At 42.7% G+C, this 26,953-nt stretch overlaps 1 protein-coding gene across 3 annotated transcripts in view; it reads right to left on the bottom strand.

The window, feature by feature from the left end:
• Col14a1 (collagen, type XIV, alpha 1) overlaps positions 1 to 26,953 on the bottom strand; it is a 194,521-nt gene that overhangs the window by 32,500 nt on the left and 135,068 nt on the right. For all 3 annotated transcript variants that reach the window (XM_013512820.1, XM_013512819.1, XM_005381916.2), the window contains exons 34-40: positions 25,211 to 25,369; positions 18,268 to 18,345; positions 15,778 to 15,864; positions 7,977 to 8,030; positions 3,579 to 3,674; positions 2,423 to 2,476; positions 2,039 to 2,092 (exon numbers count right to left, since the gene is read on the bottom strand). In XM_013512820.1, coding sequence (XP_013368274.1) covers positions 2,039 to 2,092; positions 2,423 to 2,476; positions 3,579 to 3,674; positions 7,977 to 8,030; positions 15,778 to 15,864; positions 18,268 to 18,345; positions 25,211 to 25,369 — 582 coding nt within the window. The remainder of the gene's footprint in view (positions 1 to 2,038; positions 2,093 to 2,422; positions 2,477 to 3,578; positions 3,675 to 7,976; positions 8,031 to 15,777; positions 15,865 to 18,267; positions 18,346 to 25,210; positions 25,370 to 26,953) is intronic.

Raw genomic sequence — 26,953 nt, 5'->3', positions numbered from 1 at the left:
GCCACATTGAATCTCTCCTCCTGTAAGTAGTGGGGGTTCAGTACTGTGTCCCCGGCCACTGTCTTTAGCAGTAAGTCTCATCATTCCACCTGCTTTCAGTCTGTTACACACAACGGTCACTGTGCCTCTAGGCCTATGGCCAAACAGAGATTATCACAAGGTGCTTGTTCTTAGTACTCTTTAAGCCATCTCTCCTCCCCTGCTGCCCAACCGGAGAGACCTGGCCCTCCATGGAGTGAGTCTTCCAGGCTAGTCCTCACCCCAGATCTGTCTACCCTGACTCAAGTAGGTCCTGGGCCTCCTGCCTTGCAATCCTGCTAAGTAACTAATGGTTTCATAACTTTGCTACCCTTAAGCCTACAGATCATTTGACTAAATATATCCAGCTAAATAATTCTGTTTTCACCACCTTCTCCTCCTGTCTTCCTTCTATATTCTAAAGAATCATTTGTTTTCCTGGCCCAGGGTGACAGTCATGTTCTAGAACCTACCCCTCTTTTTATTCCCTCAAGGCAGGTAGTTTAGAAATTGCTTCCTTTAGCAACAGTACTAATCTCCTCTTGTGGATTCTCCTGTGAAGATGGTCATGAGCAACTCTTTCCAGGTGGGAGTACTAAACAGTGCAAAGCATGTGCTCAGCTAACATAGGGTTGATTGAAAACAATTGATGTGGTCCTTCCCTCACATAGTGTGGTTGTTACATGCTTCTAGGGGGCACCACTGTCGTATTTCTATGAATGGCCTCCCCTTGAGCTATACACAAGCATAGAGCTGCCCCCAAAGATCTTTTCTAAAGTATTATCATGGGGTTCCCATCATTTCTGAAAAAACGTGGCTCTATAATGAATGAGTATCCATTGAAAACCAGATGAAAAAGCAATTCCTTTTCTATTCAAGAAGCTCTCAAAGTAGGAATCAGACACACCCTCAGAGTTTTACTACCAGACAGACACTCTATGCTATCATAAGGTATTTTATAATGTCTTGTTAGATATCCAAGTGTAGATACCTTATCACTTTATTTAAGACTTTGGATCCTCCAGAACACAACACAAACACATGTTTGGAAGAACAGCAAAATATTTATAAAAAGTCCACGTTGGTGCATTGACTTTAAAAGAAAGCATTCCAAAGTCAAACGATTCAAGTGCTAATCCAGCATGTTTCACTTGGGAGTTCTTTGCCAATACTGGACTTTATGCACAGATAAATCAAATAAACTCACTCAACCAAATCTTTCAACTTGCCTTTTTCTGAGCTTCAGGAATCATGAAGGAATCTAGGTGTGTAACCACACAGGATCTTAGCCTGAGCCCTCTGCCAAAACACATAAATACTTATAGACACCCCTGCCTCACGTACCAGGGCCCCCGCATGCAGCTCACTTTCACAGAAGGCCTCTGGATACATGTACCAAAACATGTTCTACCGACTAATTCTGCTGGATGAACAGAGACTACGCCGAGATTTTAGGCAAATGAAAGTTGGGTGTTTAAGCAAAGAAGAGGTAGGATTCAGTGTCCCACACCTGTACTTCAACAGGGTAAACAGGGTCCATATTTCCGAGTGGCTCAGTCACCCTGAGTGGAATGCAGGGAAGTGTCTGATTCACAGTGAATTTTCCAGCCTGCTGTTTGCTCCCCCGGTGAATAAGGTGTACTAAAATTTCAGTTTATATGGTTGCTGATTTCCTTTAGGTTTGTGCCTTCAGGATTTGAAAGAACTGGGGAAAACTCCATTAAACCAGTGCATGCAATTCAGCACAAACTATATTCAGGTTAGAAGCATTCGGAAAGGGCTGTTGCCGATTTGGAAATGTTTGATACAGGAGTGGACACATTTTTCCAGTGCTAGGGGGAAGCAGTGGACATGGAAGACGTTCGTGAATGGAAATAGAGGCAGCATGGGTAGGATGGAGATTGGCAAGGCAAGTTAAAGAGCAAACCCTGCCTCTAACTCCTTACATAAACTCTGCCAGCAGCAGAGCGGCTGGAGAGAAGCATGCTTGGCCCAGAAGCAGCCTGAGGCGAGTTCTTACCCTTTGGCCGGGTGAACCATCACGTCCTGGCGAGCCCACACCTCCTGGGACACCCTAGGCAGAATAGGACAGGAAAAACATTCACCAACCTCCTGGTGTAAGGGGAGACCCTCTGTGATGGAATTCAGACCCAAAAGTTACGCCCGGGGAAGGAGCATCTCCCACCAGGGAGCATCTCCCACCAGGCAGCATCTCCCACCAGGGAGCATCTCCCACCAGGCAGCATCTCCCACCGGCCCCTCAGCGTGGCTCTCGGAGAGGCACGAGCTAGATGGACACAAGCAGCACAAAGGCCATGGCTGACTTCAGAGGCTCAGTCCTGGATCCTTGGCAAAGCTCGAGAAGCCGACAGCTACCACCAAAAGAAAGATATAAAAATAGTACCTGTGGCCCAGGAAAGCCAGTGTCTCCTTTCTCTCCCTTCTCTCCCGGCATTCCCTGAATATCCGAGAGCACAGAGTCAGGTTCACAGGAGTAAATGCTTGGTCCTTGCTTCTCTGACTGTTAGAATACTCTCAGCACTAACGTGCTCTCCCACGAACATCTAAAAGGCATACTTCACTTCTAGAATAGGTTATACCATGTAGATAAACATTGCTAGGGGACTGAACATTCACAAAACAATCTCAACACAGAATACACATTCACGTGTGGCCAAGCTGACACTGTCCATGCACAGAGGGGACCATCTTATATTTTACTAAAAATCTCACATCTATATAGATTTGCTTTGTTTGGGATTTAGCTAGAAAAATACAATAGAGTATAAGTATAGACATGCAAGCACATGACCTAGTGGATAGTAAGACTGCAACAAATATTTGTTATTAATAGTAGTAACTACACAAATTGGTGTGTTAATGGTTTTGAAAATGTGAAAAACTTTTGTGAGGAAAACTTGTCAGCAAGGGAAACCCAAAGAAAGATCACTAAAAAGTAAGCTTTCAAGGATCTGGTTGCTCCAAGTGTTAATCACAGATTGGTTTTATACTTTAACTCTAGATCTCTATTAATGAAGATGAATAAATGGAATTAAGTTTGTTTTTAATGGTGCAAAGTAGCTTTTCAAAGAAATGCAGCTGTGCAGCATACACAGTGTAAAATCGAAGGCTCGCACAATGGACTGCACTTTGAGACACGCTGAAATGAGGATCATAAAGCAATGGCTTTCATTACTCTTTAGCCACCATTACTACAAATCAGTAGTGAATAATTAACTTCATGTAACATTTATTACTTTCCAGTTGTTACCACATCCATTAAGAATTTGGTCAAACAAGAAAAGAGCTATACATATGTGTGAAGCCCTGTTTTCCTTCTGTGGAAAGAATGCTTCAGGATGTACCCACCTGCTGCACGTGTACCTGTTTGTGGTAAGAACCCCACCTTCAAGCAAAAAGTGGACTGTGGGCAGAGCTACTGAGTGGACCCCCATCACTGCTTGCTTTCGAAGGGATGGGGGCTCGTTATTAGGGCACAGAAGACTCTCTTGGAAGAGTCATCACAATATAACCCATGTGAACATTTGTGCACCACTCACCGGCATTCCTTGAATGGACATACCACTTGGTCCTTGAGGTCCTGGGGGTCCCTGAGGTCCTGCAGGGCCTGATTCCCCCCGAGGACCCTCTGGTCCCTGGAAGACAAGAGAGAAATTGTTGGGGACCAGGCTGTGTGAGGGTGGGGTTGCTGACCATAAAGGGCCCTCTAGCTGTGTTCAAAAAGCTCATATTCACAGCCTCTGAAGGCCAGTTGACACTGCAACTGCAGGGCTGACTCTCACTCAAAGATTCCAGGATGATAAACTAAGAGAGAAGACAATTCTCTCTGCTGGCAAAATTTACTGCTACAGAAGTCTTTGTTCTAACTTCTCAAGGTCCTACTCGGTTTCCCACCTTTACATCAACTATTGCTTTCATTTTTCCCTCATGCCCCGCCCCCCCACCGCCGCACCTGTTTGAAACCCAATAAATACAGGCAATCCAGAGAAGTCTTGTCTCAGCCCCAAGAGCTCTGACCTTCCTGGGCCCCAAAGCTGTATTACTTGTCTATTTTATTTAAACCTTCACCATACCCTTGTTTTAGGATATTGGGGCCTGGCCAAGCTCCCAATAAGAAAGGTCATTGTGGAATAGACCCTCTGCCCCCTAAGGGATATTTCTGCTTATAGCACTTAGAATTTATCCACTTACAGAATTTTTCCTAAGACACAAAACATTCAGAGGATAACCAAACTCCAAACCTCAAATGATTCTCCTCGCACGCCAGACATCACCAATAAGTCAGGACAACAAACACAGGTGATTACTACAATTCACTTTTAAATTTTTGCTTCCATAGATAGAATGCTGTGCCAGTTATGTAAGTGACTAGATATCCCCACACTCCCAAAGAAATTCTGAAGAAAGAGGAAGTGCTGAAGACACCTTCCTGGTCTGTGATGTCTCAATCATGGAGGGGAAGGAGACCAACCACCTCTCTCCTCCCTATCACTGATACCGACCCACCCCAGCACCCTCTGCCTGGCACCTTGGTGTCCAGCTCATTTTCCTCCACCTCGATCCTGCCCTCTCTGCATCTTCAATGCCTACAAATGGCCCTGGAATCAATATTATTTGGTTTCCTTTCTTTTCAAGATCAGACATCCCTTTCACTTCAGTAAACTGACTTCTACATTTAGACCTTGTCATGGTTTAATTAAACCACACCACCTCTGCAATCTTAGAGCCAGAAAAATCTATTTATTGTCAATCTCTTGTTCTTCCCTGCCTCATTCTATGATTCTAATGAATGCCATTCTTTTATTAAGCTAGGATTCTGATACTTGGATACTATCTTTATTTTTTTAATTGACACATTAAAACTACGTATTAATGGGGTTCTGTGTGATGTTTCAATGCATGCATGATTATGTGATGTTCAAATCAAGATAAGCATATCTATCTCCTCAAACATACACTTATTTCTTTGTGGTAGAAACATTCAAAATCTTTTCTTCTAGCTGTTCTGAAATACACAGTTGGTACTGTTATACAGTCACCCTACTTCATGATAGAACACCAAGACTCACTGTCCCAGTATAACGGGAACTCAGTGTGTGCTGGTCAGCCCTTCTCCTATACTCTCCTACTCTTTGCAGCCTCTCAACCTCTACGAGATCAACTTTTGTTCTAGATTCCACCTATGGATGAAACCACGTGGTACCTGTCTTTCTATGTCTGACTTACTTCGCTTAACATAATGGCCTTCAGCTCCATCTATGTGTCACAAATGAAAAGAGTGGTTTGTGATGTCTGTTTTATGGCTACATAGTACCCCTTGGAGTACATGTACTTTCTCTGTCCATTCACCAGTAAATGGACACTTCGGGATTCCCGTTTCATGGCTCTGTGACAAAACAGCAATGAATAAGAGGTACAGAGGTCTCTTTAGCACCCTCTTTGGAGGGAAAATGTGGGCAGCATCTGAAATGTGAGACTGGTGGATCCATCACTTGGAGCAAAGAACGTGGAAGAAAAATAACGACGGGACAAAGCACATAAACACACTGAGCGCGGACTGAGTTTCGTTAGGGTCAACCACGGGCGCATGTCTAGCAGTCCGGATTCAGGCGGGATCTGAGTAGGGGCGGATTTCGGGGTGCCGAAGACATGTCCACAGGGGAGGGCGTGCTGTTACAGTGAAAGGGAAAATTGACAGAAACCAAACAAAAATTGGGGAGAAAGGAGAGGGAGTAAAAGCCGGGAAAGAATCCAAAATGGCGAAGCCTAAAGCTGGGGTGGAGACCGAAGATGAAGTGGGTGGTCCTGTCAAAGGAGGAAAATACCGCAAGCAGAGAGGGGTCCAGGCCGGTCCCTGCCTGTGCAAAGGCGAAAGGGATGAAAGTGGAGCCCAAGGAGCTGGCACCGAGTAGGAGATTCGTGACTCTAACGCAAGCACTTTCAGGGGCTCCTGGGGCAGGGGGTCAGGAATCCTACGTGGGTGGAGAATCAGTGGGAGGAGAGAAGCCCCCATAGCTCTCCCAGGAGGCACGGCAGGTCCAACCCAAAGCCCTTTATAAACAGCCTTGAGTGAAGAGGAACCGTCCCAGACTGCACCTCAAAATCCATACTACGGTTAATGAATGTAAGTAACAAAATTCTTTTAAAATATTTTATTATAACACTAAAAAGAGGATTAAAAAGGCTGGCTGCAGCTTAGACATACCTTAATAACTGCTGAATAATCTATTAGTTACACATTGTTGAGGAACAGAAAATAGAATAGAGCAGAAAGTAGGTGGTCCATTTTATCTATAAAATCAGAGACAAAAAAAATGACTAGGAGACAAAAATGACTAGGAGAAGCCAGCAGTGCAGTTGTCTTGGGCTTCTCAACCCCCGTCACTTGACTCAACAGAATAAAAAAGAGGGGCTGGGGATTTAGCTCAGTGGCACAGCGCCTGCCTGGCAAGCGCAACGTCGTGAGTTCGATTCCTGGTAGTAGAAAACAAAAAACAAAAAACAAACAAACAAAAAGAATAAAAAAGAATCAGTACTGGGGCTTTCCTGTCAGAGCACAGGTCACCTGTACCTACGGGGGCAGACAAGAGATCGACCTCTGTCCAGCCAGATTCTCCAAGCACCACCTCATGCTCCTGTCTTCCCTCACCCAGGTCATCATATGAAGGAGTGGCCAATCAGAGGAGTGGGTGAGCATGAGGTCAGCAAACTCCTGTAGATGAGTCCATCTGTGGGATTGGAGATGTCACCCAGGAGGATGCTAGGGAAATAAGGGAGCTGTGCTGAAGCACTGATATCCTGGAGCTCACCAACGTGGATGGCAGGCAGCCCCAGGCCACCTTGTTTGAGGAGAGGAGCCCATAAGCACAGCCCGGCTCTTAGGGGGAGTCAGGGGAGATCTACCAAGTCTGACCCCAAGCACAGCCCAGGAAGGTGACATCTCAGGACCTGAGCTTTGAACTGGCTTGGACCAGACTCGTGCTCCTCAGCCCTCCTCCGCTGATTCTTTCTCTCCCCCAAATTTCCTCCTACCTTGTGCCATCTGTTTCCAATTGTATAGCGAAAAGTTCTATAATGCTGCCTTCTTTTTTGAATAAACGCTATGCAAATTTGACAAGGAACCACACTGAAGCAGTAAACTGCACCCGATGGGCTGGGAGCCGATCGTGTGGAGTGACATCCGCGTGGAAATGGGATGGGGAATTACAACCTAAAGGACCTTGAATGCCACGCCAGCAAGGAGGCAGTGTGTTCTCCAGACAACAGCGCACGGCTGCAGGTTCTCAGAGACAATGATGTGATCCAGCCGGGACGTTAGGGCAGATGTGAGAGATCAGAAAGTCAGGACACTGGAGGCAGAACATGGAAGATGTGCCAAAAGCCAGAGAGAAGAGGGTGAGGCCCGAACTCAATTAGTGGCTGGGCTTCTGCCAGTCCTTGGGATGCCTTTGTGCAAAGCAGAAAAGCATGTGTCTAGACATGGCTTGGCATGGCCTCGTCCTCCGGTTTGGTCCCTTGTGCAGTGTACAACCTGGACCACCATCCTTGATGGCTTTGGACAGTGAGAATGGAGGAAGTGGTAAAGGAGGAAGCAGCCTCCAAAATATGAGAAATTACCTGGAAGGGACTGATGCTACATTGTGAGTCTACGTGATTCCTTTGAAGACTTTTTACTATAGATGGGGGAAGAGAAGGGTGAACCAGAGACAGAACCACCTTGCAGATCCAACCACTCACACCATCCACGCTCACTCCCCACTGGGAAACCTTGCTTTCACTCAGTTATTAATATTCTTTTTGATTCAAAAGCACAAATCTTTCAAAGTAAGGAAAAAGCGTTAGACACGAATGCCATCAAATGCAGGAGCTTTAGATGACAAGGGTAAATGGAATGATGATGGAAAGAGAGAGACAGAGACAGAAAGAGAGCACATTACCTTTGGACCCTGTTCACCTTGCTGGCCCTTCGGTCCACGAAGTCCTGGACCACCCTGGGAAACAGATGTTAACCATTAGCTCCAACACAAGTCTCAAAACAGTACATATCATTCATTTTTCTTAATGACACGGGATTATGTCATATTATTTTAGGTAAAGCCCACACATTGTGCACTGTGTACGTTCATAATGATCCTTACCTGGAAATTTGCCTCCTAGCTCTAGCACTCCCTGGAGATGGTTTCATAGTTTGAGAAAACTTCCTATGCCAAATCCTCTTAAATTTTTGAAAGAGGAGAGGATTTATTCATTTGGTGCTTATATTAGACTACTGTTACTCATGAATGATATATATTATTGGCTTAAAATGATATGTTTTATACCAGAACTAAATGCTTCAATTAAATTTTTTAAAGCCCATGAAAATAGCAGCAATTTAATTTTATTTGTGTAGAAATGCAGATAATTAGGGTAGTGTTTCAGAAATTTCAGTTGTTTGCATTTCCCCTCAAGATATTTGACCTGTTAATGTACCACCTACATTACTACCTAACAGCAGTTTTATATAGATATGTATCTACCTACGTTATTGCTTAGTAGCAGTTTTATATAGACATGTATCTTTATACACAATAGTAAGTACATGTATATATTCTTTGTGTATATGTTTACTATGGGCCTAAATATGTATCTGTATCTCCACTGACTGTTACAATTAAGTAAATCTATTTTCAGAAGCAAATGTGACAGCATTACAGTAAATGGAAAAAATTATAGCTTGCTAAAAAATAAGATCACCTTAAAAGTTAACATGAGTGAAATGATGCTGCTCAAGTTCACCAGCTTTTGCTCCTGTTGAGGCCTGAGAGCCAAGCGTTTGCTGTGGGCACAGCGGAGGTGACAAGCGTCAGGAGGCCGCGGGACTCCGACAGACTCTCTGTCCCTTAAGCACAAGGATTGGAAGAGTCTTGTAAATGGCGTCCCGTTCTTCCTGTGTTGTGCCCGTTCATTTCCCAATCACCAACCATGACTCTGGTGCCACCAGCCCAACACGGTGCCACTGGTGAAGGCGCTGGCCGGGTGACTTCAAAGTTTCCTCTCTGCTTTTCCAAATGCTTAAATCCACTCCCTCTCCTCATTACTCCTCTTCCAGATCTGCTTGGTTCTTTTCTTAAAATTTCCTTTTAAATACATTTTCATTAGCACACATTAATTTTACAGAGCAAAAGGTCTCATGGTGGTAATTTCATACATACACGTAACCTACAAAGTTGCATCCACGTACGTATGTGTATCTATAGAAAACTGCCTACGGTATTATTTAGTATCATTTGCTGTGGGATTAAATATGTAATGTGACACTGTTTTACCTAAGTCTGAACTTTTTAACTTAATATTTTAGAGATTTTTTTTCTTGCGTGTTGGTACATAAAAGTGTAACTCATTAACTGTTGCATAACTGGCCAAACCCTGGACATGTGATAGTTTATTTAAACATTCTTCTATTATTTAAAGTTTTGGTGGGGTGTTTTTTTGCCATCACACAATATTTTGCTGATTAAACAATGTTTCAGTTAATATGCTCATGTATCCTGTAAGCAAAAATGTTAGTTTTCCCAGATACCAAGAAGTAGAATTAGAAGCAAACCCTGAAGGTCACATAGACGTATTACTAGAAGATACTCCGGAATAGTGGTGTCTATTTGTACATCTGCCAGTAGTTTAAGAGAGCTCCTATTTCCCTAATTGTTAATCAACACTGGGTAAGAGCAAACTTTGCATTTTTATTAGCCTAACATAAAAAATAATACCTTATTCTTATTTTAATTTTCACATTTCTGAAAACTACATGATTGCATTTCTTTTTATAATTGTTTTCTATTTTCATTTTACTCTCGCTGTGGTTACCCATTTATACACTTTACCCAGGTTTTCTTGGGTTACCTGTACTTTCTATTTAATATGTGGACACTTTGCATATATCTGAATGCCACACCTCTAAGGATTGAATATGATATGGACCTACGTGAGTACATGTATGTCGATGGACACATGAGATTTATAGATGTTATAGGTTGTAAATGTGACAAATACTGTACCCAGTGTAGGGTGCTATTGGCTGATTACCCAACAGCTTTTCCTTTCCCTCTTCTCCCTTTTATGCTCACTGCTATGGAGACTAGCACAGATAGCCACTTTGCCAGCTTTTCTTTGCAACTGGGAATGGTCATGTTCACCAATTCAGGTCGATGTGATCAAGGAATAGCCATCTAAGCAGACCAAGGTGGACACCACGAGATGCCCAGGTCCTGGAGGTCGCTGCTGAGGAGCTGCCTTCTCCCCTCAACCTGTCAGACAAGGTGGGTCGCATTGTTCTCCTAGTCGACACCACTACACCAGTCAAGTTTTCTGGTTCTTGCAGCCGAATGTAGGCCAATGAGCATGCGCACCTGTCACAGCGATTCAGTTCTGTGCATCTTAAGTGGCTGGGCTGAGCAGGTTTTATCAACATGAGACTGTCTCACAGCTATTCAGGTCAGAAGCACCAGTTCTTAAAACTGGTGGCCATTTCATACTCCTACTTCATTTTCCACCTTCACCCTGAAGTTACCTCCTGAGCACATGAAAGAGTTCAACAAACACAAATTTATCTGATCAACAGAACAGAATGGAAGAAGCAGAAACAACCCCAGGCACACTCATCAATTCAATCTTAAACAAAGGAGCTAAAAACATACTCTGGAGGAAACATAGATCTTTAATAGATGGTGCTGGGAAAATCAGATAGAAGAAGACTGAGTCTAGACCCATATCTCACCATGTACTAAACTAAATCAAAGTGGATCAAAGATCTACATGTTAAAATGAAGACATTTAGTCTGCTGGAGGATAAAATAGGTACGATTCTTGAAGACATAGGCACAGGGAAGGACTTTCTGAGCAGAACCCAGTGGCACAAGAAATAATGCCAAGAATCAGCAAATGGGATCATATCAAATTAAAACGCTTCTGCCCGGCAAAGGAAACAACCAACAGAGCGACAAGACAGCCCACACAACGGGAAAAGAAAATTTTGTCAGCTACTGCTCGGACAGAGCACTAACACTGAAAACATAGGAAGAACTAAAAACATCAGACCTCCCCAAATAAAAGACCCAATCAAAACATGGGCAACTGAAATGAATAGACACTTCTCAGAAGAAGTACAAATGACGAACAAATACCTGAAAAAATGTTCAACATCTCAGGCCATCAGGGAAATGCAAACTAAAACTATACTGAGACCCCTTTTACCCCAGAAAGAATGGCAGTCATCAGAAAATCTAATAATAAATGCTAGTGAGGCTGTGGGGAAAAGGGAACTTTTCCACATTGTTGGCAGAAGTGCAAACTTATGCAACCACTCCATCAGTGTGGAGTCGCCTCAAAAAACTGCAACTAGAAATTCCATTTGACCCAACTATTCCTCTTTCAGGTATCAGACCATCTTCTAGGTATGATGTTAGAAGCATCATATTACAGGAATACATACAGACCCATGTTTGTAGCAGCACAATTTATAATAGCTAGATCTTGGAAACAGCATATATGTCCTCAACAAATGAGTGAACAAGGAAAATGTGATATTTATATACAATGGAGTATGATACTGCCATAAAGAAAGATAAGCTTAGGGGTGGTAAATGGATGCAACATGAGAACAGAATGTTAAGTGCAATAAGTCAGACAGACACACAAGTTTAAATATTGCATGATTTCTCTTATATGAAACACAAATAAATATATAAAATATATCTATATCTATCTATCTACATATATATATATATATACACAGAGAGAGAGAAGGAGAGAAAGAGCAAAATAGGAGGGAGATAACTAGGAAGGAGGAAGAAGGTCAAATACTTCCCCAAATTACCTATTATGTTGTTTCAAAAATATTTCAATGTATATGCTAATTTGTTTCATTGGTACTACTAATTTATCTTAGCTCACTGAAAAGAAAATTTTGTGTTATTCACTGTCTGTTTCTTCTCTGGAAAACTCTTTTTGGTCTATGTCTTATACACTGAGTAAGTTGAGGATAATGATACACAGTGTATTAATTATTGTTATTCTCTCATTATTTCCTTTTGAAATCTTGTTTCATTTTTCATAACATAAAAATTATTTAAAATATCAATAAGCAAGTATTTAAAAAACCAAATTCATCTCTCCTCTTAATAATAAAGGGCTCGTCTAGGCAAAAGGAATGATTCTTTCACTGTGACTTCCTATAGATCTTTTATGGTTTTATTAGCACATTACACTACTGTGTGAGTCTTGGATGGAAAATAATCGAACTGTGTTCAGTTACCAGGCTGGATTTATTACATTTTATTTGGGATATGGTATCTTAAACAGTTCGTTATTCTTTAACTGAAACATCTGACAATATCGACAGATTTGCTCTTATTTTACCCCCTTTTTTCTTTTAATTCAGAGCCCAACTTTTCTGTTTCACTTCTCTGCTGCTACTTTCTGGTTTGATTCATGAGTCATAAATAAAAATGTTATGCTTTGTTCCAGCATTATGGAGGATGAAGACACTTGAAAACCCTCAAGCTCCAAATGCTTATTAATAAAATAAACATTGCTATAATTGAAAACAGAATCCTTGTGTACCAAGAACACAGAAGAACCAGGGTGTGTAGACACATACACCAAGCCTGGCGTGGGACACCGCAGAGCCGGCCCCTCCCAACCAGACACTGAAATGCAAACTCTGGCCCAGGACAACCGGGGAGGGGATGAATGTGAAACGACTCTTAAACCCATGATTGTGAAAAACTATCCTCCGAATGAGCTGGAAAAAAACAACGGGCTCCTGACAGTTGGACGTTTGAGTGCTCTTGCTGTGTAGTTAGGGGAGCAGTACCCAGTATCTTCCTTGAGAACATCACCTAGAGTCTGACCCTCACACCAGCTGGCTGGGACAGTTCACACTGCCTGTGAGGATCGAAGCAGAGCTGGGAGTCAAAGCCTTAAAGTGGATTCAGTGAGCTGTCCGCCCCGGAGCTCGGCAGAGTAGACACGGATACTCTCTGCTGGAGCCCAGTTCCACACGAGCTCGAAAGGTTACCAGAGGAACGTGTCAGAGGCCTGAACTGAAGCACACACCTCCAAACACACGCGGAAGCAAGTCACCATGAGCAAAATCAGCAGAAAAACGGGAGAACTGGAACCACATGTACCACAAAAACTGCAACTATCGGACGAAGGGCAAACACTGTACTTAATATAGTTTTTAAAGATTATCTTGAAAGTATTAAAAAAAGAAAAACGATGATACAAGTCACCAAGAAGACTTGAAAAGGAAGTAAAGATAGCTTCTAGATACGCAGAAAACAATAATTAAAATTAGAAACGCATCTCATGGTCCTACTTAATGCCTTGGGACAGTGTTACCAAGGCCAGCTTATGCCCAGCACGCTTCCTCTCCGTGATGTAGAAGAGGAGAAGGCGGCCGGGGAGAGGGCATTTAGCTTCCACGCGGGGTCACACCCACAGCACAGGCTGCATCCCGCAGAACTCACTGGCTGGGATACGGGGATGAGCTCACACCTACGCCACAGCCTTCTCAGATATATCAAGTCCCTTGCCGGGCGGTCATGGGTGTAGCCAAAGCTCAGAGGACGAAGGGGTGGGAATCAGTGTGGGAGACCATTAGCAATCTGTGTAAGCACCATCACACCTACACACTGACAACACTCTACAGGGACAGTACTAGCAATAGTTTCCCCTTGAGGGAAGATCCAAGGGACATGATTAAATGCAGAAATAATACTGGGAGAAATTAAGAGCAAGGAAATATCAAATACGTAGGCCAGGCTCAGGAAGTATTAATCTGTAACAATAAATAATCATCACTGAGCTGCCTAATGTGTGATGCTGAACACACCACTAAAGTACTGGGTAACAGAAGAAAGTGAGGTCTGAAAGAATGATACAAGATAAAAGAATATGCAAAATATCATATACATCAATTATCACAAACTGTAGAATGGGCTAAACTTTAAAAAGATTGTAAGGCCACATTAAGAGCAAAATCAAGGTGTATCTAATTTATGGAGAAATGTCTAATATATAGACATGTAATGTAATGAAGAGGATGAGGAAAATATGTACCAGAAAAAATACAGAATAGAAATATTTAAACTACATTAATAGTGCACAAATTAGAATTAAGATGAAAGCATTACGACAGGTAGATGGTTCCCTCCAATGATTCACGAGTTACTATACCGTTAACTATTCTAAGTTTCTGGGGATTTTAACATAATTGCAGGATATGTGATGCAGAATTTCAAAGAGAATTTGACAAAGTTAACAATGGGAGTGGAAAGATGTTAGCTATATACTTCCTGCCATGTTTAAAGTATCTTGAAAATTTTGGTAATTTTCAAATATTTTATCATTTGAAGCTATATATATATACATATATATATAAATCTATCTATCTACCTACCTATCTCTCTCTATATATAAATCTATCTATATATAAATCTTGTCCACCCCTCCTAATGCCAGTGAGAGATGGCTCTTCTCTCCAAGGACAAAATGGGAACTCAGGGTGGCTCTGTGACTCAAATTTAAAGCTTCTCCCACTGCTCCACATTGCTTCTTCTGGAGGAAGTCTGGTTTCTGCTTCCCAGGGCCTGGGGTCCCATGCAGAGGTGGGCTGTGAAGGAGGTGCTGCCTCAGACACATGCAGCAGCTGCTCCTCCTGGGGTGCGGATCAGGAAAGACGGTGACAGACAGGACAGCAAGACGGCCAGACAACCCGGGGGACTCGGAAATGCACATCCTCACGGTGCAGCCGACTGCACCACGGGAAAGACCCTGCAGGGCTGTTTCTTATTCGCCCTCTCCCAGCTGTCTCTGATCCGGGCCTCAGGTACTTGCCCTGTCCTGACCACAGAGAGGCTCAGCCCTTCGTCAAGAAGCAACATCAACAACCGCAATTTAGCGGGTGAGGACTGAGTGAGCACTCAGAGATGATGTACAGAAATGGTACAGTAAATTCCAAGGCCCAGGCGGTGTGTTTACATTTCACAGTTTGCAAAAATGCATTTTTCTCTCTTGCACTCTAACTTCCCTCCCTGCCTTCCTCCCTCCCCCGCCCCACCCCTCTGTAGGAAGCTCCGGAGGAGTTTTCAACAGTAGAAACTCCATTCTCACACAGCGATGTCCCCTGACCTGCACGACGCCTTCCCATGATGCACTTGCAGAGGCAGAGTGCGCAAGCCTCAGAGGTACAGTCAAGGTAGGACAATCGAAATGTCCCATGGAAGAGAAGCCACAGGCCAGAGTCTACCTCAGTATGAGAAAAAGGACGGCAAGTGTGGGGAGCGGCGCTTCTAGGACACACAGAAACTGGAGTGTGAAGCTCAGCTCCTGCAAGCTGTGATCCTGAACAAGTTACTTAACATCTCTGGGTCTCTGGCCTTGGGTTTCTTAGAGGGTTAAGTGGGTAACAGCCATTTAGTACACCTGTCAGTACATGTTATACACAAGGCATTGCTATTGGTCTTTCTTTCTTTCATTCTCCTTTCTTTTTTTTTTTTTTGAGACAGGGTCCCACTATGTGGTTCAGGCTGTTCTTGAACTCACTAGTGGCCAGGATTGGGCTGGTCTTGAACTCACAACAATCTCCTGATCCTTCTGCCTCAGCCTCCTGAGTGCTGGGATTATAGGCACGGCCACCAGGCACAGCTATTCACATCATTAAAGAACATTAGGGATTAAGAAAGGAGGACTTACCGGTGGGCCAGCCGGACCCAGGGCCACTTCGTTGGTTTGAGAACAGGCGCAAGAATGGGGGAGTTCGGGGCAGGCCTGGTCATCCCTCTGAGGAGGAAAAGACAATGAGTGCAACTGCTAGCAGGAGAGTCTATACAGGTGCCTCACTGGTGCAGAGAAAACGATGCGTGTTGTGTTTAAAGCTTTTAAGCGAGCATTAGGTGGGAAAGGCAGCGAGCATCCACTCCCCATTACTCAGGCTTCGCTATCACAACGGCTGCGCGGGCTCCCCATGACTCGCTGATCACCATCGCCGTGGAAGGCTTTCCTAGGACGGATCTGGCAAGACCGACCTCTCCCAAGTGAGGGGAGAAAGTCGGAAGTGCATGTGAAAACTCCTGGCTACTCTAATTCATTTACAGGCCCAGTGCTCTAGGAGCTATGGTCTTGAAAACTTGATGCTCTGATCTTTTTTCTGTTTCAAAGAATAAAAGAAAACGTTAGCAGAATGCTCGGTCAAAACACCCACATCTGTACTGAAACCAACAAAGAAGTAAAACGAAATAAAAACTGCTTGGACCTATCGATTCCACGTGACAATTCCATTGACCGCTTACATTCTGTGGCTGAAAGTAAGAAAAACCGTGTCCACCTGAAGCTCTGGCACTGTAGTCATGCTTTTCCTTGGGGAATTCTGTAGCCACATGACACTGCAAGGCAGACTAATCTGAATCTGTCTGGACGAGTCCCTGGAGTACAGGAACACCTAGATCTTCCTCCTAGGGAATTAATACATCTCAGATGCTGAGGTTCATCGTAGACACCCCGCCAAAGCCTCACGCACTGCTAGGTCGGGTTTTGGGAGATGATCCAGTCATGGGCATGTGATGGTCATCTGTGGATTGGTCAGCCTGCCTCCCTCCTCGCTGCCTCCTGTTGCCCTGCCATGGACTGTTTCTCCTCCACCAGCCACCCTGCCTTGGAGCCAGTAGGCTGTGCACTGAAACCTCTACAGACTGTGAGCCGCAAAATCTCTCCGCTAAGACATCCAGGAATAAAAGTGAAGAGAGGGCAGGGAGGGGTGTTTTGGTCTTTGGAGAGAACTGGAGAGGATGTTTCTTCTTGACACAGCATAAAGTTCTGAGTATTTCCCCTTCCAACTTCTAGCCTACCTGCACTTAAGCATAACACCCAGGTCCCTGATTTAAGTCCTCACCAGAATTGGTTAACAATTTATTTAGATGGAGAAAGAATACGTTAACTTTCTCCTCCAACACAGGCTCCATGAGTGTATGGTCTGCAACGAGTGGTGAAATGTGCTGTGTCATCTCACAAAGCCAAACGCTTCAGACGTCACGAAGGCTGCTCCACACTGACCTCCAGGTTTGATCATTCAGACCTGAGCACATCCAGCCATAGCCGGGCCCTGTCACAGCCCAACTTCCCTGAAAAGCCTAAGATAGGAACCCATTTTTCTCTTTATAAATACAGACTAATCCTTTCATATGAATAATGAGAAAAGTTTCAGTTTTCTAATAGCATTGCAGTCTACAGCCATACCACCCTGAAAGCACCCAGCTCTGTCTAATAGCAGTGCATAGGTTGTGCGGGTTATGACCACAGTCCCAAACTTATGTGCCAGGGTGCCCTGGATACTATATTCACCTCAGGGGGACATGATGACGACTGTCTTAAAAATGCAAGGGAAGTACAGCAATAGGAGGCTCCCACTGGGAAGCACTTCTTTGTGATGTTCTATATTTGCAAATCTGGTTTTTCAGTAGTCACTGTGATGAAAAGCAAGTACCATGGGAGAAAGCAGTGTGGAAGAAGAAGTGAAAGAGATGCTTCATCTCATTCCAAGACATGGAAAATATTGCATTTCTCAGCTGGCACACACATCCCATTACTAAACCATTGTCGTTATGTAAGAGTAAAAGCCAGGTATGGTGGTACACACCTGTAATCCCAGCACTCGGGAGGCTGAGGCAGGAGGAATGCTGTGATTTTGAGGCCAGCTTGGTCTACACAGTGAGTCTGAGGCCAGCCTGGACTACCTAGTGAGACCTTGTCTCAAATAACCAAAAAGTAAAGTAAAAGAAAAATTTCATTTTTTTCTTTAATTGATACACTTCATTTTTAAAAGGATACAGAATTGTTAGGAAATAAATATTGAGATGTCCATAAATAGGACCTGAGATGTTTTGTAAATGGGACTTCTGGTGTTTCTGTGGCCTAAGACTGCCATGCACAAGGTGGTGACCTAAGGTGCAGGGACGCATGGATAACCTGCGCATGCATCAACGCCCCAGAGCCCACGCTAGGGGAGAGTGCACGGAGTGGTCTCGCTGATTTCTTGTCTGTCTCCATCTTAACCCTTCTCTAATGTTAATTATCATCATCCAAAGAGTAATTTCTTATTAGTATTTTCTGAGAAGTGTCATGCCATCTTCAGAGGAAATTAAATATAAATTAAAAAAATCTCAAAAGAGATAAAGGAAGCATTCTTACCAGGCCTGGAAGCTCGCAGCACTGGTCTCTGCTGGCCCACGATGTAGAGCAGAGGATGTCAAACATCTGTAACTGGAACTAGAGTTTAAAGAGAAAAATTAGCATTTAGTCAGATATTCTTGTGTTTGTAGTCAAAATGATTTCATATGATACAGGACCAGATCCTTCATAATACCAATACATTTAATATGTAACTTTATTAGTATATGAAAAATAAATCAAACAACATCAAATTAATTTTGTTCCTTAAACACGCAGCGGTCTAAGATTTCGTCTATGATTTCTCCAATCACTGTCCGAACCCCCTTACTTATCACAGCCTGCCCTACAGAAGCCCACGTAGCTTCTCCCAAGTGCCTCTCCAGTCTTGCCACACTCCAGGTGTCTCCTTAATAGCCTGCTTCACACACCATACAATTATTTGTGTTACTTCCTACTCAGACTCTTAAGGGACATCTTTGTGTCACCTAGCTAAGATGTGGCATATAACAAACCTTCCGAAGTGGCATTTACACACAATGGAGTTCTACTATGCTATAAAAAAGGATAAAGGTGGGTCTTGTGTAGGAAAACGGATGCACGTTGAAATCATCAAGTCAGTGAAATAAAGCAGACACGTAAGCTTAAGTATCAGATGATTTTTCTTATATGAGAAACCTGAAGTATAAAGAGCAAAACAAAAAAGGATAGACAATAGGAAGTAAGGAGATAGAGCTCTTAAAATATTATTTTAATATTATATGTGGGGCTGGGGATTTAGCTCAGCGGCAAAGCGCCTGCCTGGCAAGCGCAAGGTCGTGAGTTCGGTTCCCGGTACCGGAGAAAAACTAAAACCAAAAAAAATATATATATATATATTATACGTACAACCTTTTCATCATTGATTTTCTTTAGGTGTAGGTATGTGTCTAAAACAGAGACAAAAGAAGTAGAATCAAAATAAAAGTGAAAGCATTGCGGACAAAAGTACCAGTTGTTTATTTCTACAATGTTACTATCTATTTAAAATTTTAGTTGAGAAAATTCTCAGCAAATAACAATAGCAACCAATACTTGTTGAAAATATATTATGTGGTAGTTACTAGTCTGTTCTATTGAATAGGACCTGGGATTTTAAAAAAGCTTAAATAATTGAACCACATGTTAAAGCTCTGTTCTGGTTGTGATTTGAATAGCCCAAGGAATCTGTGGTTTAGACCACGTGTGGTTTATTTTGAAATGAATGGAACTTTGGTCTAATGTTTAAAATACAGATAGCCTGGTCTAACTTTACAATGCCATTTCATCTGGGGACCTTTACTCAATGGGTCCCATTATGATAGCATTAGATAATGTCAGCTAAGTCTGCGAAACATTCATCCATTAAGAAATTTTCCACTTCTGAATAAAGCCCTCAGTGTGAAAACATTTTCATGAATGGATTTACTTCAACCACAGGCCTCTCACTACCCCAGCATGCACCAGGCTTTCTTGAAGTTTTTCAAATAAACATTGGCCACATAGTCACCTATAATAGCATAATGCCTCCATACAAACCTTCGGCTGGACTTGCACCCTACGGAGTCATTGGGATTCTTTATTCAAGGGCTTGACAGCCCACTGAGTGGTTGGTGAAGCCAAGACTATTGCTTGGGGAATGCTACTACTTGAGGAATGCTATTACGTGGGTTTTCTTTTCTTTTGCAACTTCGATGAAATCAGTGTCTTTTCCTTTGAGTACAAGAAATTTATTCATCATTGTTTCACTCATAACATTTTAGATTCCTTAAGGCACATTTCTGGGGATGGATTAAAAATGTTTTAAAAATCATTCTGGTTTTCATTCCAAAGCCCCACACGGACATATTTGTACAAATTATATAGGAAAGAATATAGAGCTGTCATAATATCTGGCATCTGAGCACCTTAAAATATAAGATAACGTGGTTTAAAATAACTCATACTTTAGGCAAATAGTCAAGCACTTTTTACTTTTGTGACTTTTTTCTTTCTTAAATACCTGAAAATTATAAAAGATAAATCTGTACCCCAACACACACACACACACACACACACACACTCCTACTTTCACTTGTTGGAACCTTTCAAGGGAATACGTATTCAGTTACAAATGCTCATTTTTCACTGATGGTCTTTTCTGGCTGGGTATAGCACAAAAGGCAAGTTATTTGGGGTCAAATGTTCTCATGAAAATAAGATTAAAATATTTTTCAGCAGTTGAGTCATCTGATGTATGAATGGGAATCAGAATGCGCCCTGTCTCCAATTTCACTCGACACAGATTTGTTTCTTTGATTTCTAACATAACTCAGTTATAATTTAAAGTCAAGACATACTGGAACTTTTTACAAATAACAGAACTTCCCAAGGCACACAGATGACTACAGAAAAAGTCCTGGTGCTCTGACCCATCTTCTGCTTTTAACTTGATATCTAGCTTCTGTTGACTCCGTCACCAAACTGAAAGGTGCGCAGCATTCACTACTTGTCAGCTGCTGAACTGAGCGTTCACGCTGTTCTCCTCGATGTATTGAAACCATGAAGGTCCTAACCAAGTTGGGAAATGGAAATAACGGTTATTGCTGGTGTGGATGGAAATGCTTCAGGAGAGACACACCGTGGGGTAGGTTTTGATCACCTCTTCTTCCCAGGTTGTTACTCAAACACTGGAGAATCTTTGAGCATGGTGGGGAGCAGGCACAGCATGAGGCATTGTAGGGACCAGGCCCGCTCTGTGTCTTCAATTCTGCAGTATCAGAGTCTGATTCACTGAAGAAGGTAAAGAACACAGGCAGGAGGTCCCGTGGAAGTCACCTACAGTTTCTTATCGCACTCTTCTCCCTACCTTCTTCAGGCCCCAGTCTTTGCATCTACAGAATGGGAACAAAGTCAGGTCTCTTTCTAGGGTTCTTAGAAGATTAAATCGATAGCCTCAGACAAGTCCACTCTTCCTAACCTATATCCGGCACAGGATAAATTGTAGCAGCCATCACCAACCATTCTAAAGGTTTCAGGAAACAATTCATATGAAAATCCATTGTTGCTTTTTAAAATTAATTGAGCACTTGCTTCTGTAGGGTCCCCAAGTAACCTACAGCTGATTTCTACCTATAATTTTTTGGTGTCAGATCATCTTTCTATGGAAATGTTTCCTTGTGCCTCTTAGCTAGCTGGGCGCCCCACAGCACCGCTGTCAGTGTCATCTGTGATGTGTGAGGGTGCCCGGCGGCATCCACGCTGCAGCCCACAGATCCTGCGGTCCTCTGGATCTGCTTGATGGCTCTGGAAAGCTCTCTGGCTAAAGATTCGTGCCGCCTCCGTCGGGCAGTGCTGACAATCTCATCAAAAGTGGCATTTCCACTGTGTTTAATGTCTTTCTGCTTCTGTCGCCCAGTGGCTCCTGGAAGGCTGTGATGATCGGGGCGGGGCAGAAGGCACCTCCTTCCACTGGGCCTGTCTGTTCCAAATGGTTGGTGTCACCGCACTCCTCAGCCCCATCCGGGCACTGGAGACATCACTGCCCGCTCTGTGTGGAGACAGACCCACGGGGCCAATCTTGTGGGCCAGGGCAGATGTGGTACCGACTTGGATCTCGCTGGGGTGGAACTTGGGCGGCTGGTGTCGGATGAATCCAGATTCAGGAGGACCAAAGAAAGTTGCACCTTAGCCTCCCCACTAAGTGAATGAAGCGCTAGATGGCTCCATCCGGTAGCTTACATTTCTCCTTCACCGGAATAGCAGAGGCTGAATCAGTGCCAACTGGATAATCAATCACCTGAGTGTTAGGCTTGAAAATGTAGAAGGAAGGCTCTCAGGAAACATGACCCTATGCCAGAAGCTCGAAAGGTCTCTGGAGTCATCTCACTCGGTATCAGCAAAAGCAGCAGAGACCACTTAGGAGGAGAAAGATCGGAAGGAGCGGCCCCGCTGCTATGTGTCTTTCCGTGTGCGCTTTGACAGCGAGACTGAGCCCAAATACTAGTTCAGTCCCCGGACCAACGCGGCCGGTAAAACCTCACACCAGCAAGCTCGGGTTGTTTTTATTCAGAATGGGAGTAATTTATGCGCAGTAATCATCATATCCCTAAATCCATTAATCTACCCTCCACTCAGCTATGGCTTAAAGAGAGTGTACTTTCTTTAAAGATGGAATCTTTAGAGTCTCCTGCCATCTGGCACTGGCTGAATCAGTGCTGGATTTGGCAGGCGACCCTGACCTGTAAGCTACTACTGTCCTGTCACATAGCGGCTACTTCCCTTTCTGCTGGGTACTGAAGTGCAGACGTACACGGAGACTGGTGAATTTCCAAATGGAAGACCAGGTCTTCTTTCACCTTGTGCTGAAATCATTAAGCAGTGTTCCCCACCCCCACCAAAGCAAGTCTGAGTCTCCATCACATTCTCTAGATCTAACCTAATGCCGTTCATTTCAACAGAATTAAATTTCTTAGTAAGTGGGCAACTGAAAATCTATTTAGTAATCCTTTGTGAACGTCTAGATTCTAACAAAAGTTGGTGAGTTTTTTCCGGCTAGTCTTACAAAGAACCCTTTAATTATGGGCATCTATAAATTCCCCTTTGTCTACTACTGGCTAGAAGTCACCACAGAGGGTGATCTGTTTAATGACATTTCTCTTGTGCTCAAAAGTGAAGATTTATGACCAGTAAACCTGAAACCTTTTGCATTCAGAAACTAATCCTTTGATATTTCCTGGTCATATATTTGGAGTACAGTTATTACATACAGTGTAATTTGAAACATGTTATTATTATAAAATTATACTTGTAGAACACAAATTATAATTACAAGAGAGTATAGTATATGTTACCAGAGTGCTGGCCATGCCACACAGAGTGGTAATACAGACAAAGCAACAATTTTTACAAAGTACACAATCTAATTCAAGCACGCAACTTTCTATTTAATTTCTATCAGGCATTTCTTGAGAACTTGCTCTGTGTTTATAGGCATTTATTCAATATTACTATGTCATAGTAAAAAAGGGTGCTTTCAAAGGAAGTCTATGCCATCGTGTCTATTCTGGGGAATTTATACTCTGGCTAGAGAGATGAAACATGCATATCTAAAAGAGTTTATTTCAGTTTTATACACTGAGTAATATTTAGGAGTAATATTTAGGTTTTATACACGTGCTGGTGGTCAGTAAAAGGTACAAGAGAAGATGGGAAATGTATTATTGACTTCTTTCAGTAATAATAGCTGCTTGTCATCAAATGCCTGTGAGTCTGAATCTTTATTTGCTTTATTTATTTGCATTATCATTGAGAAAATTATCCTAGCAGAATTAAGTGATTTGGAGCTCAAATCTCACACAGCTAAAATTGTTTCTTTCTTAGACACCATCCTTCCAAGATCCCACCTACCTATACATCATTTATCTGTACAAAATGTCCTTAGTTTTTGTGCATTCTTATAAAGTCCTGCAAACATCTTCCATTAAGCAAAAAAAGTTGTGTGTTTATAATCAGCACAAATACCACACAATAAAAGAAGACAATTCCTCCACGCCATGTAAACATTCCTCAAATCCCTTACCATAATTTTATCATCCCTAAAATCCTTTACCATGCTTGAAAACAAGACAGCCTCCCATTGCTTTTATATTCTCCGGAAACATCTAACCCCCAAAGCACAGTGAAAACAAAAAACGTTCAAAGACACTTCAGTGCTCGGCGTTAAACTAATTAGCGTGCATCTGCCTGTCAAGATCTTAAAGCAATGGAAGGTGTCGTGGTAGTTCAATGAAAAGAGATCTGGGGCAACACGCATAAGGCCATGAAAGTTACAAAGCTCATAGTTACATTCACATAGGAAGGGAAGCAGAAGATGCTCAAGAAAAAGTCGCCAAACAGCATACTGTCCCCATGTGAATCACTCTGCCAGCCGGGGACTGCTTCCTGGGGCATCAAATGAGCAGACTACAATAGAAGGGACCGCTTGAAAGGACCCCTGGAAGATGGGGCACTTGCCACCTCATGACCCCCTCCCCTTCAGTCAGTCTGTCAGAATCTTAATTATTTGTCACAGTGTAAATCTGCATTTGTACGAGGTTATCTTCAAGTTAAAAGGACTTTGATATTTCTAAAGTTCCACGTAGCTGGCTAACTCTATAGATCCATGAAAATAGAGACATAATGATTCACAAAATCTTAATTCTTCTTACATATAAAAGACACATGTATATTAGAATAACTAGAATTGCTCGTAAGAAAAAAGCCTTACTAGTTCTTCTCTAATTTATTAGAGAATGCTGCTAATTAGCTGCGAATGCACTGTGTTAAAACAAAAACCTGCATACACTGTTCATTTCTGTGGGTACTGGTGAAAGGAATGTGATTTTTCCACCAACTGGAAGTCTTCCAGGTTGAAATTCCATTTTGCATGATGAAGACTATATTATCTTGGAATGAATTGTGGTATAAATAACTATTAATGATTAAAGGGTGAACTTCACATTAGTCATAGCAAGCACTTAAGTGTAAACTGCCTGAATCTAAACCAAATTAGAGACTCAAAAAGTTGGTATGATTTGTATTTTCTTATATAAATGAGATTCATTTATAGTTTTGATCCCCAATAACAAACCACTTAGGCCACAAACCATGCGATGAATATTGCCTATTTTTTTTTCCAGCACCAGGAATCGAACTCATGACCTCACGCTTACCTGGCAGGCACTGTGCCACTGAGCTAAATCCCCAGCCCAATATTGCCCATTTTAATAATTCCACAATGTATTTAGAAACTCAAGTTCCCTAATTCCTGGTGTATCCTCCTTATAAGACAGCAGAAGCCTAGTGCTCTGAATGTACATGTTTTAGTTAATTTAAAGAATCTTGCGTCTGTTTATCCATCCTTTGGGAAATACTTCCAAGGGATCCCCTGCCCCAGTAATTCAGGCTTACTTGTGTATCTACTTACTGGTGCAGAATTTCCATTTGGTTCCTTCGACCTAACCATTCTCCCTAGGACTTCTACTCCGTCTGACGTGACGTTAGCCGATACATTTATTGCCTTCTCGCCCACTTGCTTGCAGTCAACAACCACTTGGACCAAAGTCTTGCTGACGACCACATGTAGCTGGGGAAAGTGAAAATGTGTTAGGCGGTGACAGGTGGGAGGAAGTATCGGTCCGGTAAGTTATGAAGGAGAAGAGAAGGCTTTGTGTCACCATGCGCTGTGCTGGAGAAGACGGCAGCATTTCCACTTCTACTGCCTCCGTGATTATCCCCCACTCAATTTTTATTGACAATCCAATCAATTTTTATCATCAATCAATTTTTACCAATTTTTACCCAATCAACTTTTTATCATCTCAATTTTTATTTCATTACACTTTTCTTTCAAATGACTTAGTAGCCTTACTCCAAAGCAAAAATATCTGGGAAATCAGAGTTGATGTGTTACATCTTTGCTGAATATATATTAAACTAAGCAAAATATTACAATTTTAAAACGCACGTGACTGAGCACCAAAAGTCACCTAAGGTACCACCGAGGATGGTCAAGCCACACTTTGATCGTCCTTCCTTCAAGATGGGAAAAGCAGCGCTAGGATCTGGGCGGGGAGGAGGGGCGGCTCTGGTGACTTCAGCCCCTGAGGAGCCAAAGCCCGCTGGTGGAATGTAGGGTGCACGTCCCTTGAGCTACAATCTCACAATTGGAGGACACTGTCTTCAGAGGCCTCACCTCCCCTGGGAGGGTTTGGAAAACCTGTGCTACCATTTTAGGTGACGATGAAAAGTAAGTGTGTTCTGCATAAACCAGGTCACACCTTCTGCCTGAGTTCTTCCATAACACCTCAGTGCTTTAGGAAAACACTTGGATTCGTAGTGGCATTTGTAGCATGAGTATTGCTTGTCTGTGGCAGGCTACTGAGCAGAAGGAGTGAAAGGAGTAGGTAGATCAAGCTTTCAGCTCATGTGAAAGACAAGAAAGGTACTGCCAGCCAGCTAAAGGAAGTCACCAGGGCAGTGAAAATGTACTGGGCAACACAGATTAAAGCTCTGAGACTTACAGCAGCTAAACTGCACCCACATTGGAAGCAGACTCTGCTTGTCAGTAAAATAGTATCATCTTTATATTAAAATAGTATTACTTTTCATTCCACCAGTTTTGTTCAAATTTTTTTTGTTTCATTGTCTCCACTGAGACAAACTTTTTGTTTATGTTTCATAAAGATAAAAGTAATGTAAGCCAACAGTGAGGTTCTTGAGAATCTTTTTCCTTCAAAAAAAGAGTTGCCCACCAGGCATGGTGGCACGTGCCTATAATCCCAGCACTTGCGAGGCTGAGGCAAGAGGATTGCTGCAAGTTCGAGGTCAGCCTGGGCTTTAAAGTGAGACCAGGCCAGCCTGAGCTACATAGTGAGACCCGGTCTCAAAAAAAAAGAAAAAGAGTTATCCATTACTCAAGTAGGGAAAGACTGTTGGAGGAAATTCCACCATCGCCCTTGCTTCTGATTAACATCTTTATCATGGTATTCAGATGGGAAGAACATGGTATTTATTTATTTTTTTTTAATTTATTTTTGTTTTTTGGTTTTTGTTTTTGTTTTTCTCTGGTACCAGGAACCGAACTCACGACCTTGCGCTTGCCAGGCAAGCGCTTTTGCTGCTGAGCTAAATCTCCAGCCCAGAACATGGTATTTAGAAGGGTAGAATG

The sequence above is a fragment of the Chinchilla lanigera genome, unplaced genomic scaffold (assembly GCF_000276665.1).
Source record: "Chinchilla lanigera isolate Chin_1 unplaced genomic scaffold, ChiLan1.0 scaffold00016, whole genome shotgun sequence".
Classification (NCBI taxonomy): domain Eukaryota; kingdom Metazoa; phylum Chordata; class Mammalia; order Rodentia; family Chinchillidae; genus Chinchilla; species Chinchilla lanigera.
Note: the sequence above shows the minus strand (reverse complement) of the source record. Positions and strands in the feature narration are given on the sequence as shown.